The sequence below is a fragment of the Copadichromis virginalis genome, linkage group LG16 (genome assembly GCF_057382275.1).
Source record: "Copadichromis virginalis isolate Kocher_CV1m ecotype Utaka linkage group LG16, C_Virginalis_male_GT1.1, whole genome shotgun sequence".
Taxonomy (NCBI): domain Eukaryota; kingdom Metazoa; phylum Chordata; class Actinopteri; order Cichliformes; family Cichlidae; genus Copadichromis; species Copadichromis virginalis.
In genome coordinates this window covers 40,027,171-40,044,400 of record NC_140633.1, presented here as the reverse complement: position 1 = coordinate 40,044,400, position 17,230 = coordinate 40,027,171, and the positions used below count along the sequence as shown (strand labels likewise).

At 42.3% G+C, this 17,230-nt stretch overlaps 1 protein-coding gene across 1 annotated transcript in view; it reads right to left on the bottom strand.

Annotated features, from left to right (window-relative positions):
- Positions 1 to 2,112, bottom strand: part of LOC146691378 (uncharacterized) — a 49,004-nt gene extending 46,892 nt beyond the window's left edge. Inside the window, exon 1 of the mRNA XM_085434770.1 lies at positions 1,977 to 2,112. Within this exon, the coding sequence (XP_085290896.1) occupies positions 1,977 to 1,988 (12 nt within the window). The 5' untranslated portion in view covers positions 1,989 to 2,112. The remainder of the gene's footprint in view (positions 1 to 1,976) is intronic.
- Positions 2,113 to 17,230: the final 15,118 nt, after the last annotated feature.

Here is a 17,230-nt window from a genome sequence, read left to right as displayed (position 1 = left end):
GATAATCAATGAAAGGCATGTTCTTTGTACATCGCAGATCCTTCCAGTTTCTCTGCTTCATGTGAGAGGATGATTAAAGACAGTAAGTGTGTTTGATTGTGAACAAATGTAAAAGGAGTCACGACACAAAGAGCTGGAGCACAGAGAAATGATTGACCTTGTGGGCACCACTCCAGTAGATGTCAGCAAAGTTGGACCACCTTCATACAACTGTGTTTTTTCTAGTGCCGAGTATGGATTTAATACTCTCCCTCTCAGTGGACCACCTGTCTGGCTTTTAAACACTTTGACGGCCACGTTCTGCTGTAGTCTTAATGGTTTTAGAAAAACATGGTATGGTTTAGCGAAGGCAGCTGGAAATCCCAGCAGACTCATTAGCCAAGTGATCCAGCGTTGAAGAATTTTACTACACTATCCTCCTGATGAATCTTTGACTCTGCGACTTGTACAATACTCATCCTCAAGCAAATAACCCTGAACCAGCGGCTTTCTTCAGCCAAACATGCCTCATAATCTGTTATGTTCAGCTGAGGGTGCTGCGTGCTCTTTGTGCATACAGCAGCTGCTAAAAGGCATAAAACTCCCAGAGACCATCTCCACTGATAAAATGTGCTTATTATATTTAGTAAGTGTGAGGAAAGGAAGCACTGATGCACCGATACGACTGTTTAGTAGGGGTGCAACGATACACAAAATTCACGGTTCGGTTCGATACTTTGGTGTCACGGTTCGATATTTTTTCGATACAAAAAAAATGTTCATGCATTTTTTATTTGTCATTTATTAAAATTATAAATATATATTTTAACTCAAAAGTGCAGTTTTTAAATTTAACCCTAACCCTTGTGCGCGTTGTTATTTAGCTCGTCATATTGCAGCCACAGAAATTCTTTTGTCCATGAAACCATAAAGCTGCACTTTCTTTTTGCCTTATAGTCTGATTTGTCATAACTTCTCCGTTTTGTGGTAAGCTTTTCTTTGGCTGTCACTTCTTCACCCTGACCTGTCTTATTTGGCTCAGCAGAACTAAAATATATATCTGTCTGTGAAGGTTCTCAGTCATCCAGGTCATCATAGTGAAATATATATCCTGCCGCACTCACATAAGCTCAGCGATTCTCTGCGCGATCAACCTCTCACATGTTTAAGCTGCGGGAGATTTCACTTGTCATGTTTGCATAGTAAGCTAACGATTAATAAGACGATGTCAGAGGAATTGGTGCACAAATTATCATCACTCACAGATCAGTGCTGTCGCTCTCTATACACAGTTCGCACGATTGCAAAGTGAAAGCAAAAAAACAAGCGCAAATTCAAACGCGACTTCAATATGTCACATATTGACAGTGGCTCACCGATGCCAATGACATAATTACCCAGCTACATTTCTGAAAGAATGCAAAAGCATTGACATATATTTTTCCTACAATAGCCCGACGGGCAGGGAAGAGATAGATTTTGGTAGCCCGACTGAAAAAATCGCTAGCTCCGGGACGTCGGGCTAGCGATATTGCAAGCCCTGTATCTGATTGAGGAATCACTCATCTTTGGAAAAGAGAGTTTATTACAGAGAAATGTCTCTTTCCAAAATAAAAGCTATACTATCCGCTTCTTCTGGGCTATATTCTCAGCAGCATAAGGAGAATCATGTGCTAACAGCTGTCTAAATGACTCGGCTAAAGTTAGTAGCATGCTTGTTGTTTTTGTCTTTGCACTAGGATGATGTCGGTGTAAATGTGCAGTCATATTCGTTGTGTTCCCACTAGTGCTTTCAGGTTAATCTCGTTGAAATGACCTTAACGCCACAACACGGCAAATCTCCGTTAACGAGCTACCGCTGATCGCTCCGTGCATGGGGCTAGACGGCCAACACGTTAACGAGCTAACTGCGCTAACACACTAGTTCACACCAATGTAATTGAGCATTGCATGGCACATCCAACATACTGTTTTACTTTAGTCCATGACTCGCTTACCTTCAGGGTCATACGTCACATGAAAACCAAAATAATTCCAAACGCCAGATCTGAATGAGGGTGGGGGAGGTCCATGTTGCAAGGAGAGCTTAACTTCTGTCTCGCTAGCTTGCCCTGCGCTCTTCCTTCTGACGATGCTGTCTGTGTTGAGCGCTCAGTGAATCTGCATTCGACTACTCCGCCTAGGCTGCACTGTCGAGCCTAGGCGGAGTAGTCGAATGCAGATTCACTGAGCGCTCAACACAGACAGCATCGTCAGAAGGAAAATTGATAAAATAAATTACAAATGTTGTATTGTTCGATACATATGCGTACCGAACCGAAAGCACTGTATCGAACAGTTCAATATCGATACGAATATCGTTGCACCCCTACTGTTTAGCTCTGTTACGCGACCTCCAGAGCTTCATTGAATGTATTCACAGTGATGGCGGTTACTGTTACATCTGTTTTGTTCTCACCACGGGAGCTATATCACAGTTTGGCTGTTGCTGAGTCATTTTGTCCCAGAAACTTGTTGTTTGTTGGTTTCTATTCTGGTACTTGCTGAAAATCTTTTGTCTTTGAGCTCTTTTGTTAAGAATGACTTTGCTCCCAGGAGCACAGCAACAGAAATGTAAATTTGTTGTAAGATGCTAAAGAGTTTAGCTGTGATGCTGCAAAGTTTATTTTTACCCACTGCAGCAAAGCTCGTTTCTAAAACGTGTCCACTCAGGATCTGACGGCTTTTCTGTTTCCTGTCGGACCAGCCCGCTCTTCTTTTGATGCTGTGCAGATGAGGCTGTTTTAATCTGAAGCCGGTGGTTGTGCTGCACTGTTCAACAGCATGAGCGCGGTGCAGAAAATGGACAGAGCAATTTTCTGTTGACAAATGAACGCACGCAGTGATAAAGTAGAAGGACTGATGATGTGCATCAACCGGTCACAGCGTTTTCAATAGAAGGCCAAGAAGCAGGGACCATTTTTACAGCACAAAGGTGCTAAAAGCCTTTAGCGGACGACTCATTTGAAACATTATTACACGAGAGAAGTGAAGGAACCGTAATTACATCTTCCACAGCTGTTTGAATCAGTCTGTTATCTGCAGAACATAAAGGTACGGTTTTATCTACAAGTTCTGCAAAGGGTTATAAATTAAAACGTCTCTGCTGTTTCAAAATACAAGAGTCTGGATTATTAGCTCGCATTTCAGAATTATGAAGACGTGCTCATGTTAATGGGCTCGTTTATAACACCACTGCTTGTGTTACCATCAGTCCTTCAGTCAGTTTAAAGAGAGAGTCACAGTTTCCCTTTTTGACCTGGTTCAGCCCAGAATGAATCATCTGATCTGCACTGATGCAGCTTTCTCACAGTGAATAAGGGTGGAAGGATTTGAGAACATGCAAAGTTGACCTGTTTTCAATCATCAGTCATTCGATTGTTGGGTTTGTTTTCTTTGTGTTATTGTAGGTTTACCTTTCAACAGAAAGCACCGCAAAGCAACCGTTCTTGTGATTTGAAGCTGTGTAAATAAAACTGAATTGAATTGAAAAATTGAACTGTGTACAAACAAGTGTGTTTATGCTAGCAGTGATTAAATCTGTTAATATAAAAGTGCCTTGAGGCGACTGTTGTTGTGATTTGGTGCTGTAGAAATAAAGCTAAATGAAACTGAATCTGTTGCAACATCACAGATTTGACTGTGAAATATACTTTTTTAAAAATCTCAAAACTCAAAAAACACAAGTTCATTCATGTTTTCTGCTCTTTAGGCATTAACAAAAGTTATGTGCAATATGATGAAACTTCATTTATGCAGATGGCTCTTTGCTACCATATGGCCTAGTTGTCACAGTTGCTAAATTAATTGCAGTTGCAGTAAGCCTACTTTTCCCTGTGCAGTGGGTAGATGTCATTATTGAGTTAGTTTTAACAGGGATGGATGTGGAAGCTGTAAATCGGCTCTTAGTATGATTAACGAGAGAGTTATAGGTTAAATTTAAATGTAATTAAAGGTTAAAGTCTAATAGAAAGTCATCTTGCTGGGAAGATGCTCATTTGACCTTCAACAGATGTTAGTTTTCTGGCTAAAATGTCTCTTCGGTCATAAACCTGTTTGTGCCATCAGAACAACTGATGAAACATGTTAATCATATCAACTAGAGCTGGGCGATATATCGAGTTTTTAAAAAATATCGATATATTTTTATACGAGATATAAGATGTGACCATATCCTTTATATCGATATAGTCTATGTTACGTTATAATTATACTTGCGGAGCCGCAAGTTTGCCTCTCTTTCGTCCACTTTCGTCTTTACGCAACGTTACTCGGCCTCGCCTCTCCTTCACTGAACACAACTCCCCCTCCTCCCCCATCGCTTCACCTGCAGGAAGCGACAAGATGGACACGGCAAATCCGTTAACGAGTTACTGCGCATCGCCCCGTGCGTGGGGCTGGACGACGTCAACGTGTTAGCTAGCTAACCACGCTAACGAGCTAACCACGCTAACGCCATGCAGCCCAGAGGTGCTGCACGGACTAAAATCCTTTCATTTTCTCAAAAGTTGACAGCGCGCCTAATGTATGAATTCTGGTTGTGCTTGATGGCCGTGAACCGATTTTATGTGGAACACGGCGCTCAGCAATCTGTCACAAATGTTTTAGTACGACTTTGGTAAGCTACGGAGCTGCACCGCTTGATGGATTGTCGGAGCATTACGGCTGAGCCTCGCGGAGTGATACGTACTGTGCTTCAACGTAATAGTACCCTACTGTGTATAAGGACCATAAATGGCACCTGTTAAGAGACGTGGTTGCGAAGCGGATTACAAACTCCAGGCTGTCAGTCACGCAGTACAAGTTGGGAACAGAGCAGCTGTGAAATCTGTCTTTGTTATTACGCTCAGCGTCTTTTAGTTTACATTTTGACTGCACATTTGTGAGCTTTTTGTTATGCACAAAAACAACATTGTTTTCTTTTATTTATGGAGCATTATTATTTAATAAATGCTCATAATTTATTTTTGAGTAAATTTTATGTACATCTGCTCTATGTTAATAAAAGTGCCTGTGTGACATCTGGGACACAGCTTTGACTAAGAACTCTCTTTTTGTTCTTACTTTATGGCTTTAAAAAAAGATATATCGAGATATATATCTTATATCGCCATCCAGCTAAAAAATATCAAGATATGAATTTTGGGTCATATCGCCCAGCCCTAATATCAATCACTGTTTTTCTGCAGCTTTTAGTGAGACCTGACTTCACCTGATGTGTTGCCGTGCAGTGGTCATCTACAGCATCCGGTCCAGGTTTGAGGTTATTGTTTTGTTATTACCAGTGGTGGTACTGGTGGAGGCTTTCCGTGCATCCTTTCCAAACAAGCACCTGTTCAGTGTTTTCTAATGGCGCCTTTATGGAGCTTTTCTCTGATCGTTACAGTCTGACCTTGAGATGAGTTTGCTCGACACCCACTCCTGGAAAAACTGTGACATTTTACTAAGAATCACCTGAATAGTTCAGACCAGCACCTGCCAGTACCTGTGCTGTTATAGATGGGGTCACCTTTGCTGATGACCTGTTAACACCACAAAATCAAATATTTACACTTTTTATCTTTGAGTATGTTTGTTTTAAATAAAGGAATAAGTCAGATGAATGAACATGGGTGTGGTCGGTTACATTTAACCTGTTAGTCTGATGATGAGTGAACACGCTGACCATGTGGAGTGATGCTCTTTGACTAGGTTAGTTTTGTAAAGACTAATCTAGTTCTCAGTTGTGCAAAAGTCAAAACAAACATATCAGCATTTCAAAGGGCGTAGTTTAGGTGAAGCTCAGTATCTGAGAGTCTGAACGAATGAAAGGTCAGTGTCATGTTTTAATTAGATACATATGACAGTTTGTCAGTGTGTTTTTAACTCATTCACTGCCATTGACGTCTATAGCCGTCAATGGCAGTGAATGAGTCAATGGGTTTAACTCATTCACTGCCAATAGCTGGCAGTGAATGAGTTAACTCTGCTCTGTTTTGGTCTGTCCCACTGACGGGACTAATGGTCATTTTGATAAGTTTGCAATATGTTATTGTCATAAGTCATTAAAACAGTCTATGTCTAATGACTCAAGAACTCATTATAAAACCAATGTGAGTGTTTCTTTTTGCGTATATCCAAAATACTGTCACGAATCTCTAACGTGCTCTAACTTACTATATCTATTAATATACTTTATGTTGATCCCAGCGTACTTTTACATACCATCACTGAAGGATTTCTCACAGCTGGGTGGGCAGGTGTGTTTGAGGTGTGGACCCAAAAGCAGACACAGGAGTGAAAACTAAAGCGTAACAAACAGCGGGCTGCTTATTGAGGCTGTACGCAAAAAAACCAAACAAAGGCTACGCAAGCGGAGGCCGAACTAGACTAAAACCTAAACTGGGACCACCTAAAACTAACCATGAAGACTATCATGTAGGGCTGCACGATTAATCGTTAGAAAATCGCGATCTCGATTCATACTTATGTGCGATCTCATTTCCAAATGACGACGATTGTACCGCATTTTGATCCGGGACGTACTCTGCATGAAAACAAGCGCTCACTCTTCCTGCTCAACAAATGACAAGGGCGGAGCCTTATACCACGTGATACAGAAGCTGCCGTGTGATGCTAAAATTAGCAGGGAAAAAACCACGGAGAGCACGTCAGGGATGACGAGAAAGTGACAGGAGAAAATCCGTCCCGGTCAACCACCCAAACATCAATAACGGGAACCTTACACAGCGCTTCCCTATACCCGTCGACCTCCCGCAGGCACAAAGACATTACGGAGGCTATCACTTATCACCTGACCAAAGATATGGCTCCCATCAACACTGTGCAAAACGAGGGATTTAGGAAAATGATCAACACCCTAGACAAACGCTACACAGTGCCGTCCCGCAACTATTTTTCTATTGTTGCACTACCTGCTCTGTACACGCAGCGTCGAGCAACGGTGGAGACGGAATTTCAAGCAGTACAACATTTTGCAGCAACAACAAAACGTGAGACATTTGTTGTTTTTATGTTTATTTATTGTTTTTATGTTCAGTCTCAACTGTTACGAAGTTGATGTGCAGTTAATAAGTGCAATAAATATTTATACTGGAAAAGAGAATCGTGATCTCAATTCTAAGCAAAAAAATCGTGATTCTCATTTTATGCAAAATCGTGCAGCCCTACTATCATGTGAATATGAACCTGAACAGTGAAGAACCCTGAGACTTGAAACTGACACTGAGCAGAGAGGGACAGAGGACTGAAATACACAGGAGGGTGATGAGGGAAGTGGAAACACCTGGAAACACAGCTGACACAAATGAACATGAAGCCACAGGGGAAGCAAAACTAAACACAATTAACATGGAAACAAGACTTTCAAAATAAAACAGGAAACATGGAGAGACAAAAACTGGGAGACAAAGAGAGGGAGAGAGACACAAGTGGAACCTACATGACAAACAGGAAAAGACGATTTCCCCAAATATCAAGCGTGGTCCGGTGCACGCTTCGTGGTCCTATATATCCCACAATTCATAGCGCGGTGGTGGGTGTGGATAATTTTGCCACAAAATACAGCAGAAGGGAGCGGCCGAAGAGTGAACTGTCAAAAGTAAGTACTGAATATTATGTCACTTATTTATGTTGTTTAATAACGAAGAACATTAAAACATTGCTGTTGGCCACATGTCGGCAAAGTTATGTGACATTAGTGACGTTTGTACTAACTTTGTTTTAAAGCCTTTACTTTATACGCCGTTCAATAGTCGACCTTAATCTTACAGAGAATCTGATGATTCTGTGGATAATTAAAGTCAGTCATATATCCACAAACACAACAGGCTGAAAGTCAGTGATGCTGCTCGGTTTGCAGTCCTGAACATCACGGCACAAGCAGGATTCACTGCACTGTTAATGTGAGCTGTGTTATATTGCTGCCTCTGTTCGGTGGTGTCGAGCCAAACAGACTTTAACGTGTGTTTGAACGAGCTGACGGTTCACTCGTTAAGCTGAAAGAAAGATGCTTTAATCACAGCAGTCACACATGTGTCCACTGCACCATCTGGAACTCTTCTTGTTTACACTCGTAATAACACAAACACTAAATCCTGCTTCTCTGTGCTGTTGTGTAGCAGTGTGTACACCTGAGACTGTCACCTGTCTGTCTGTCCTGCACTCTCTCTCTGTTTCTTTCTCTCTGATTGTGGAATAAAAGTATGAACATGTGTTTATAAGTTACACTTGTGTTTGAATCCTGCAGCTTATCACACATTTGATTTCCATGTGTGACGACTGCAAGTGTCCAGAGTGAGGACAGACTGAGGGACCCACTGCTGCACATCATCTGTGAGGCTTTGCACCCCTGATGATCCACCAGGACAAACTCAGCAGTGTGTGAGGAAGAGGAGGAGGAAGAGCCAGCAGCAGCTGACAGATGGAGAGAATAGACAGACTGTTCCCTGTTTGTGAAGGACTGCTAGGAAAGTTTAACATAACTGTCTGTGCTGAATCAGTCTTATTAGGTAATGTTCACATAATGTGATCATCCCAGTGTTTCCAGTGTGGGAGAAAGTACTCAGGGCCTTCAAGTTACACACTATGAAAGGCAGCAACAAGTTTAATGTTCAGAAACCTAAAGTCTGTATCAGCAGCAGAATGGAGCTAAAATAAATGTTGGTTTCAGTTCTATGAAGCTTTGAGGATTTTGGATCAGTAGCTGCTGTGTGTGTTGCATCATGTTGCTGTAACTGTTTATATGCTTTATATATTCTGAGCTAAGTTGATCTATAGTGTTACATCATATTCTATAAGGATGTTATGTGTTTGTAGACTTTCTGCCCAGTTTGACCCATTTAGCAGACGTCAGCCTGTTTAAGGCTCTGATATCTATTCTGTGTGACTTACAGCAGTTATGACATGGTCTGATTTTCTCACCCAATAAAGGAATATTTCATATATCAGTCTACTCTTCATTCTATCAGACACAGTTATCACAGCTCCTACATTTGCTTTTTACACATGTATGTAAGCATTGAGCCAAATTTAGTAATGACAACATATTAAAAGAACAATATTTGTCTCTTATAATACATCTGTATACACACTGTCACAGATACTTGTCTTTGAGTGAAGATCTAAGGTGACAGGAAATATAAATAACTGCGACTTGAATCTTTGACCCAGAGTTCAAGCTCACTGCTGTAATATATATATATATATATTTATATAATATTGTCCATATTATATTTCCATTACCACAGTGAGATGACTTTAGTCTCATGAACAACATCAGCTAATTGTTATTTACTAGCTAATCTTAAATGACTGTTCAGCACAGACGTGAAGCCCAACAATCGTGTTTACAGTCCTGTGCTCTCAGCCTCAGATACTCAGCTAATCAAAGTGATGTCAGCACAAAACATTGTGTCTCCTTCTTTCTGTCACACAAAGCTGTATCAAACGTTAGTATCATGGTTGCTAGGCAACCTGAGCAGCGCAACGAAGGCCAGAGCGTCCCGTTTCACAAGCCTCTCAATACCAAATAAGCTCAAAATGCTGCCTCACAGACCCAGCTCCCTGACAATAATATGTGATCATGCATTTGGTCATATTTGTGTGTGTTACACTTTTACACTAAACCTTTGACAGAGCAAAAACAGTTCTGTGGTTCACGTCACCACCAACATTTGTTTCTTGCTGTATGCTTTGCAGTCCTGCTGGTTCATTGCTGTTCTAACACACTGCAAGTAAAGTGAAACTGCGGCGTCTAGCAGAGTGAGAGATGATGTGACACTTTACGTGACGCATTTAGTCCTCGTTATGCATTTTAAAAGGCTGATCTCTGACATTATCCAACTGCAGAGTGTGAGCACAGCTGCAGCTGCTCTGCCTGCTGTGACTGGTGAAGCGGTGACTGGATATCCAGTCATTGTTTGGACATCTCCTGCTGCTATGGCTCGGTCTGTGGTGGACTGGATATGTCCAGCTGCAGAAGCTTACAGTTTGAACCCGTGAGACTCGTCTACCAGGTGTGTTACCTGCATGCATGATGCAAAGTCAGTGAGCGAGTGTCACTTCCATAGCAAACAGATATTTTAGAGCCATAATAAAACAAAGATAAAGCACAACCACAGCCAAAATCACTCGCAGCTGTGTGAAGTCATAATCAAAGACAGTCTTGGCAGCAGCCAAGATTATCCAAACCAGTGGTGGTCTGGTATAATGCATGATACTGCATCAGCTTTTCTCCACTGGCTATCAGATGAAAAGCAGATGTGACTGTGAGATAATGCTAAACATGTCTGGTAGACGAAAAGGTTCTCGCTGTCTTCTTCGGGTGTTTTTGATTTCCTCGGTTCTTTCTGCAGCCAGTTTATTAAAGGAAAACCACTTTTAAGCTTGTAGCAATGACAGCTACATCCAGGAGGCTACAAAATGAACAACCTGGAACAAAAGAGAATTCTAAACTCGCCGCGCTTTCAAATAAAAATGGTTATATTGGCATTGACAGATCCACAAAGATCAGAGGCAGAATACAGAGTTTCCCCTGTTCACTTAAGCCCACAACTCCAGAGACAGAGACGTGCACTGAGTGATATAAATCTGAGGAGCCAAGAGCAGGAATCACAATTATCTGGCATTTGTGCAGCCAGTTCACAAAGCTGAGGTGAACTTCCTCTCACAGTCACCTCGTATTCCTCGCACAGCAGAACAGGTCAGAGGCTCTGGCGCTCTCTGCCATGCTGTGAGGCTCAAATATCACAGTCCCCATGAAGAAAAGAAACTAGCATATCATTTCCTCAACATCTGCTACGACAGCAGGATTTTGCTTCCTGTAAGTTGGCAAGGCCTTGTGCGACTGACATGAAGTGGACTTAACCCAATAGGGTGATTATTGCTCCAGCCGCACAGAGCTAGGACTTGCCAGTTATTGCACAGAGAGGCAGGCTGCTGGTCATTATCACTCACATGCTTGAAATGCTCTCCTCCTTCAGGCCACCTTAGAAGAATCGTGATGAGGCCGCAGACAGCCAGATGGCGATAAAGGCAGCGAGCCCTGAGCTGCTTCTGGAATCTTAAAATGATCGTTTGTTTCCTGCTTGCATGAATACATTTGCAGAGAGGAGTACACTTTGTTTGTTGTATATATTCATCACACACAACGGTCCATGGAAGCGGTCAGTCTGTGACCAATAGGGTAGATGTGTCCACTCAATGCACGCTACCTCCCACCATGCATATCTGCCTGCATCAGAACAAATACCTCTGTTCCAGTCCCCCTCTTTCATTTCTCAGACTCTATTGCAGAGGTGGGGAACAATTGTTCTGCTACATAACCCACCTCCTCCTCCTCTAATTCAGCACATCTAAAAGGAGGTCTATAGAGAGAAATAAGCCCTTTTCAAAGGCATTGCTTTGGCTAATGGCTCCAGCGAAGGTCCTTTGTAAGTAACACATACATATTAACATTTCTGCCATTTAGATGGAGGCACACAGTGTGTATTAAGACGCCTCACAAAGTAATAATGTAATTATGATCAAACAGGAACAGAGAAGAGATGTGATCACATTATCTTTCATTTCTGACTTTTTGCTGCAGTCAATTCAGTTCAGTTTAATTTTTCTTATATGAATAAAGTGACAGCATGTTACAGAAACAGAAGTAGTGACGGGACACTTAGTAGCAGCTTTGTATTGAACAGTCATTTGAATCAGTGTTTTTGCTGGATGTCAGCCAGTGAAAAACAGCATTTTCAATGTAAAATTAAATGAATAAAAGCCAAACAGGGATACTTTTTTGTTCCAAAGATTTATTTTTGCACGTTAAAAAAAAGAGAACTGTGCATTTTAGCAGGTCTCACTTACTCACACTCAGGACATGTTGTCCTTATGTGGCTTAAGTAAGACTAACAGGCTCACTTACAGGCTAAATTAAATACTGAGCTCAGGGTTCAGAACGTTTTCTGCTTTAGGTTAAATATAACAGCTCAGTGCTGCATTACACTGGAGATCCAGGCTGTACCCTGCCTCTGGTACCTGGGATAGGCTCCGCCCCTGACAAGTATAAGTGATGGTTTTGGTGCATCTCTGTTCTCTTTCTTTCATCGTCCACCTGTCGTCACTGCTCGGAGCTCCACCCAGCTGTTACACAGCATTCCTCTGCAACCATGTAATTATTAACGTTTCCATTTTTGTATCATGATTAGAGCAGAAGGATACAAAGTTAATAGAGTTTCCATCAGGGTTTTTTTTATATGTTACCAAAGTAATTTTCTTCACTTTATGAATGAAGTGCTATAAGTTCACTTTACCTTTTGTCACTTTTCTTCTGTTCTCCAAAAATTTTAAAAGTTTTTAGAAGTGTTTTAAAGCCAATACAGGTGTCACAGTGTCAGGATTAAGGATTAAAATGTGCAGCACACGATCTGCATGTGGCCCTTTGTGCCACACGCTGCTATAATCAAGGACCGGGAGCAGGAGTGTTACATAGTCAGAAAAGCTACGAAGGAAAGAGTGGACCCTCCCACAGATTTATTTGCCAGGCTTATTGAAACTGCTGCTTTCACCAAGGGGATTACAATACAGCCTCATTTCCTCCGTCTTAATCCGGTCATTAGTCGGGTTTTGTGAGGATGCAGAACATTCCTCCACTTCGAGATGTCTTTAGTGTGTGTAAATCCGACAGTTTGTTGACCAACAACAACAAAAAAATCCATTCTTTTGTAAACAGCCTGTAGAAAAACGTGGGAATATTTGGGAGCTACTGAACGCACCAGAGATCTTTGGATGGCAAAGCAGCCGAGCAAACTCACCTGCTGAGGAGACCCGTCATCTTATGTCTTTGCTGTGACTCCAAACCTACATGTCATCCACAGCCTCCAGCACCAAGATGAACGCTCTTATTATTTACTCTCATTTTCATATTGATCACGTTCATATCAGTGCTGTATTATCTAATCTTGAGCTGAACATGCAGTCGTGCTCCCTTGTGAATCTTTTCTTCTGTAAGTTAGTGTCAGCGGTTCAAACTGAAAGCAGCTGCTGTTAAAAGGTTAGATGGAAGTTTTCAGCTGTTTCCAGCAGCTCACTCGTCCTTGTTTTGTTACCTTACAGTTTCAGTCTCTCTCTTGCTTGCAGCACGTGGAGCAATAAGCAGCTTTTGGTGGTGCAGGCTGTAGCATGAGTATGCAGGACTTGTTGTTTATAATGTGAATACGACTCCTGCTGTTATTGATTCTGTCCGAGAGATGAGCCCTCTGGGTTTTTCTGATGTTTATGCAGGAGAATGGTGACGCTTGCTAAGTGGAAAAGAGACAAAAAATCAATAGGCAAGGTGAAGGGAGGGGAGTGCCAGGCATCTCTTGGTTTAGGGCTTTCTTTCTTTCAAATTCCTGTTTTTCTCCTGTTTTGATGCACTTCGAGGGCTGAGTGAGAGGCCCAGCAGCGTCGCTCATTGAGTTGGAGCTTTTCATCAGCCGAAGCCTTGCATATGCGAGATCATTGGGTGAATGCTCTCCTCGTCTTTATGACACCCCAGTGTAATAAGCCAGATTACACGCTGAAAGTCTTTTTACAGCGTATGGCTGGAGTTATTATTCACATCCAAATGTTATGCATTAATTTCCAGTTACAGTCCACCTTACGGCTTTTACTGCACATTTATTAATTTAGTAATCACCATTATTTGAATATTTCAGGAGGTGCTTGATATAAATACAATACAAGGACAATTCATGCACAGCTGAAAATGGGAGGATTCAACACGAAGGGTGAAATGCTTTTTATATGAGATGTATCATCTGCTCCATGTGGTCTGTAGTCATATTGCAGCATCAGGATTAGTTCAACTATTGCATGAATTTCTGATAAATAATGTAATGATTTCACTTCTGGTACATTTAAAATAAGCAGTTCCCAAAATGCCAGGTTATCTGTTATCACAGCCTGTAAAATGAACACAACAACAACAGCAAACACTAATCGTGTGATCAGATGCAGACAAATCAAATATAATCTATAAAGTCTTATTGTCATGACAGGAGGTGCATGCTTTAACCTTCTGAGTTAGCCCTAACATCACTGTAATCTCACGTGCTCATAAACTCATTAGATTATCAGGTACACCTGTTCAACTACTCTTAATGCAAATATCTAATCATCCAGTCACATGGCAGTAACCCAACACGTGTAGGCATGTAGACACAGTGAAGACCGCCTCCTGAGCTCGAAGCCAAACATCAGAATGAGGAAGAAACAGAATTTAAGTGACACTGACAGTGGCATGGTTGTTGATGCCTGAGTATTTCAGAAACTGCTGGGAGTTTCCCACACAGCCATCTCTGTGGTTTACAGAGAAATATCCAGTGAGCAGCAGTTGTCTGATGGATGGATGACGGATCCATTCTGCCTTGTCTCAGTGGTTCTGGCTGCTGGTGGTGGTGTGATGGTGTCAGGGTGTTCTTGGCACACCTTGGGTCCTAATACCATTGACCATTGTCTAAGCACCACACCCTACCTGAGTATTGTTGCTGACTGTCTCCATCCCTTTATGATGGGATGTGTACCATCTTCTGTGAATGATCTACACCACTGTAGTTCCTCCACAGTCACCAAAAAACCTGCAGCAACTGTGTGATGATGTCATGTTGCTGCACGCCAAAATGTTTCAGCAGCTTCGATCTGAGCCATGAAGAATTAAGGCAGTTCTGAAGGTAATAGCAAGCTGTTCCTAATAAAGTGCCCAACAGGTGCACGGTTTCATGAATTCATGGGTGTAGTCGTACATCGCTCTCCCGTCTCTGACCTCGTATTTAATAGGTTTCATATCCATGAGTAAAACATGACTAGCTGATCATGTTCATGTAGGATACCTTACATATATTCTTCTACTACTACATTAGCAGCAGTGTACATGATGCTGGATTAGATGGAGAGGTCAGGAACTGAAGAGGACAGAATATAATCTGTGCAATCCAGACCATGAAACGAATGAGGAGGAGAATCCAGTGATGGAGATGATGGCTGTGCTGAGTCTGCTGTCACGTTCAAGTCAGCGAGGCTTTCAGCTCAAACTGTCATCAGGATGACTGCAGAGCATCCTGGATCGATGACATTAAATCCTGCTTTGAACTCTTTCCGTCAGACCACAGTGGTAAACTGGACCAGCTTGGAGGGAAACAGACCCCAGTATAACAGTCTGGTACGGGAACTGCTCTGCCTTGCAGAGGGGTGTTAAAACTACCCTGCATAGCCTGCACATAGCTTGTACACCACTACAGCCTGTACATACTTAGTATAGTTATAGCATATTCATAACATACCTTCATACCGTGTACATTGTAACATACCCATATTTTGTACCCTCATACCTATAACAGATCCATTTCTGTAATATATCTGCATCATGGCTAAAGCACTTCTGGATGGATGCAAACTGCATTTCGTTGCCTTGTACTTGTACATGTGCAGTGACAAGTTGAATTCTGTTCTCTTCTATTCTAAAAAATGTTTGAAGGAAGTTAACCCAGAAAGACTTCGAAGCATACATTTGATCTTGAGCAGTCGAGAGATCCAGAAATGAATTTACCAGCACTTTATGGGATGGAGAGTGTAGTTGGAAAGTTTTCCAGGCCATCGTCTCAGGTGATTAACTTTGAGAGCCGTGATACAAGCCCAGGCTGACATCAACAAGACAAACTGGCAGCAATCAGAGAAGTTTGGGACGAGTGTGTAGAGCGCCAGCTACTCGTCCGTATCCAAACGCCATGGTGAATGAGTGCCTGGTGGCTTTAGGGGACAAACAGTATATGTCAAGCAAGCAGCCTTCTTCTTGTCCTTTAGCGGGCGACCAGCGGCGGTGGTTGGCCGCGCAACCAGTACGCTGCTGTAGGTGCCGCAGGTTCTCTTGCTTGACCAACGATTATCTTCCATGCTTTTTGATCTATGGCAATGGTTCTTGCCTGCTCAAGGTCAAGTTGAAGGGCCTTCAAATCATCCTCGATGGAACTGATAGCCAGTAGTCCATTTCCCACCAGCGCCCTGGGTCCCCAGCGCTGGCGCATCAGCTGCCCCGGATGCGGTAGCATTGGTTGATAAAGCTGATTGTTGGGATTCCATTGCTTTCAAGCCAAGTTTCCCCGATTTATCGGTTCTGGCGACCACCCTCCTCCTTTTAAAGCCGGGCTTGGGACCGTCCTTGGCGGAGTTAAGCAAGCAGCCTAAATATAGTTAAAGATATGGGCAACATGCGACACCAGGACTAGTTGTCTCAGAGGTCTCAAGGGACATAAGATGATAATTTCTTCCTCTCCTGTGGTTCTGGTGAGGAGCTGTGTCAGAAGGAAGTGCGACTAATTTCCTCCATAAAAACATATTCTGTCATTTTTGACTGGAAACACAACTTTGTGTGTTTATGTTTGAAATGGTTTCAAAGCAAATGTTCATGGTAGTAGTTTGTGATACACAGGACACACAGTGTGTTTCATTGGGTTATTTCTTACAGTCAAAATAGAAATGATGCTTCTTTTTAACTCAAATTTAGTGCTTAGAAGATCAGATTAGTGAGACAGGCGGCCCATAAATAACAAACAGAAGTTTAAAGAACTGTAATGTTCACAGGAGTCAATGATAATACTGATAATGTATGTTTGATGAGTCATTTTTGATTAGAAACAAAATTAGAAACAAAATGAACCCTTAAACAGTTTCGTTTAACAACACGAGGGTTCATTGAGAAGTTTCATTTATGTCGAACAGATTAAAACTTGCTCCGTGAGAACAACGCTCCTGGGCTACAGGCTTATTGGTGCTTTAATCAAAGACCCGTATACAGTCACGTGGCGTCGTTCGTGCTCGACCTTGGGAACGACCTCAACCTTCTAAATGCCGCAGTCATAAAAGCTGAACATTTGAAATACGTTCTTCATCATTGCAGCTCTATTGATAAATGTTCTATAGCACAGAAAAAGGCCAGTCACAGCCACATTACTCTATTTCCACGCCGCGGTGCCGAGTGTGTTTGAGAGACTGTGTTGCACGCTCTCAGCAAAGCATGGAAACCTCTGTTCTCACAGCGGATGTCTCAGCGAAACAAAGCGCACGGGCCAATTAGGGAAGCTGGAAACCGCGGCATCTATTTGTACCGTCATGAAAACGCGGTGAGCTGGGCGTGCTGGCAGATCCCGCCGATGGCACAGCAGATGGAGAAAGGGCAGGAGTGCCGCTG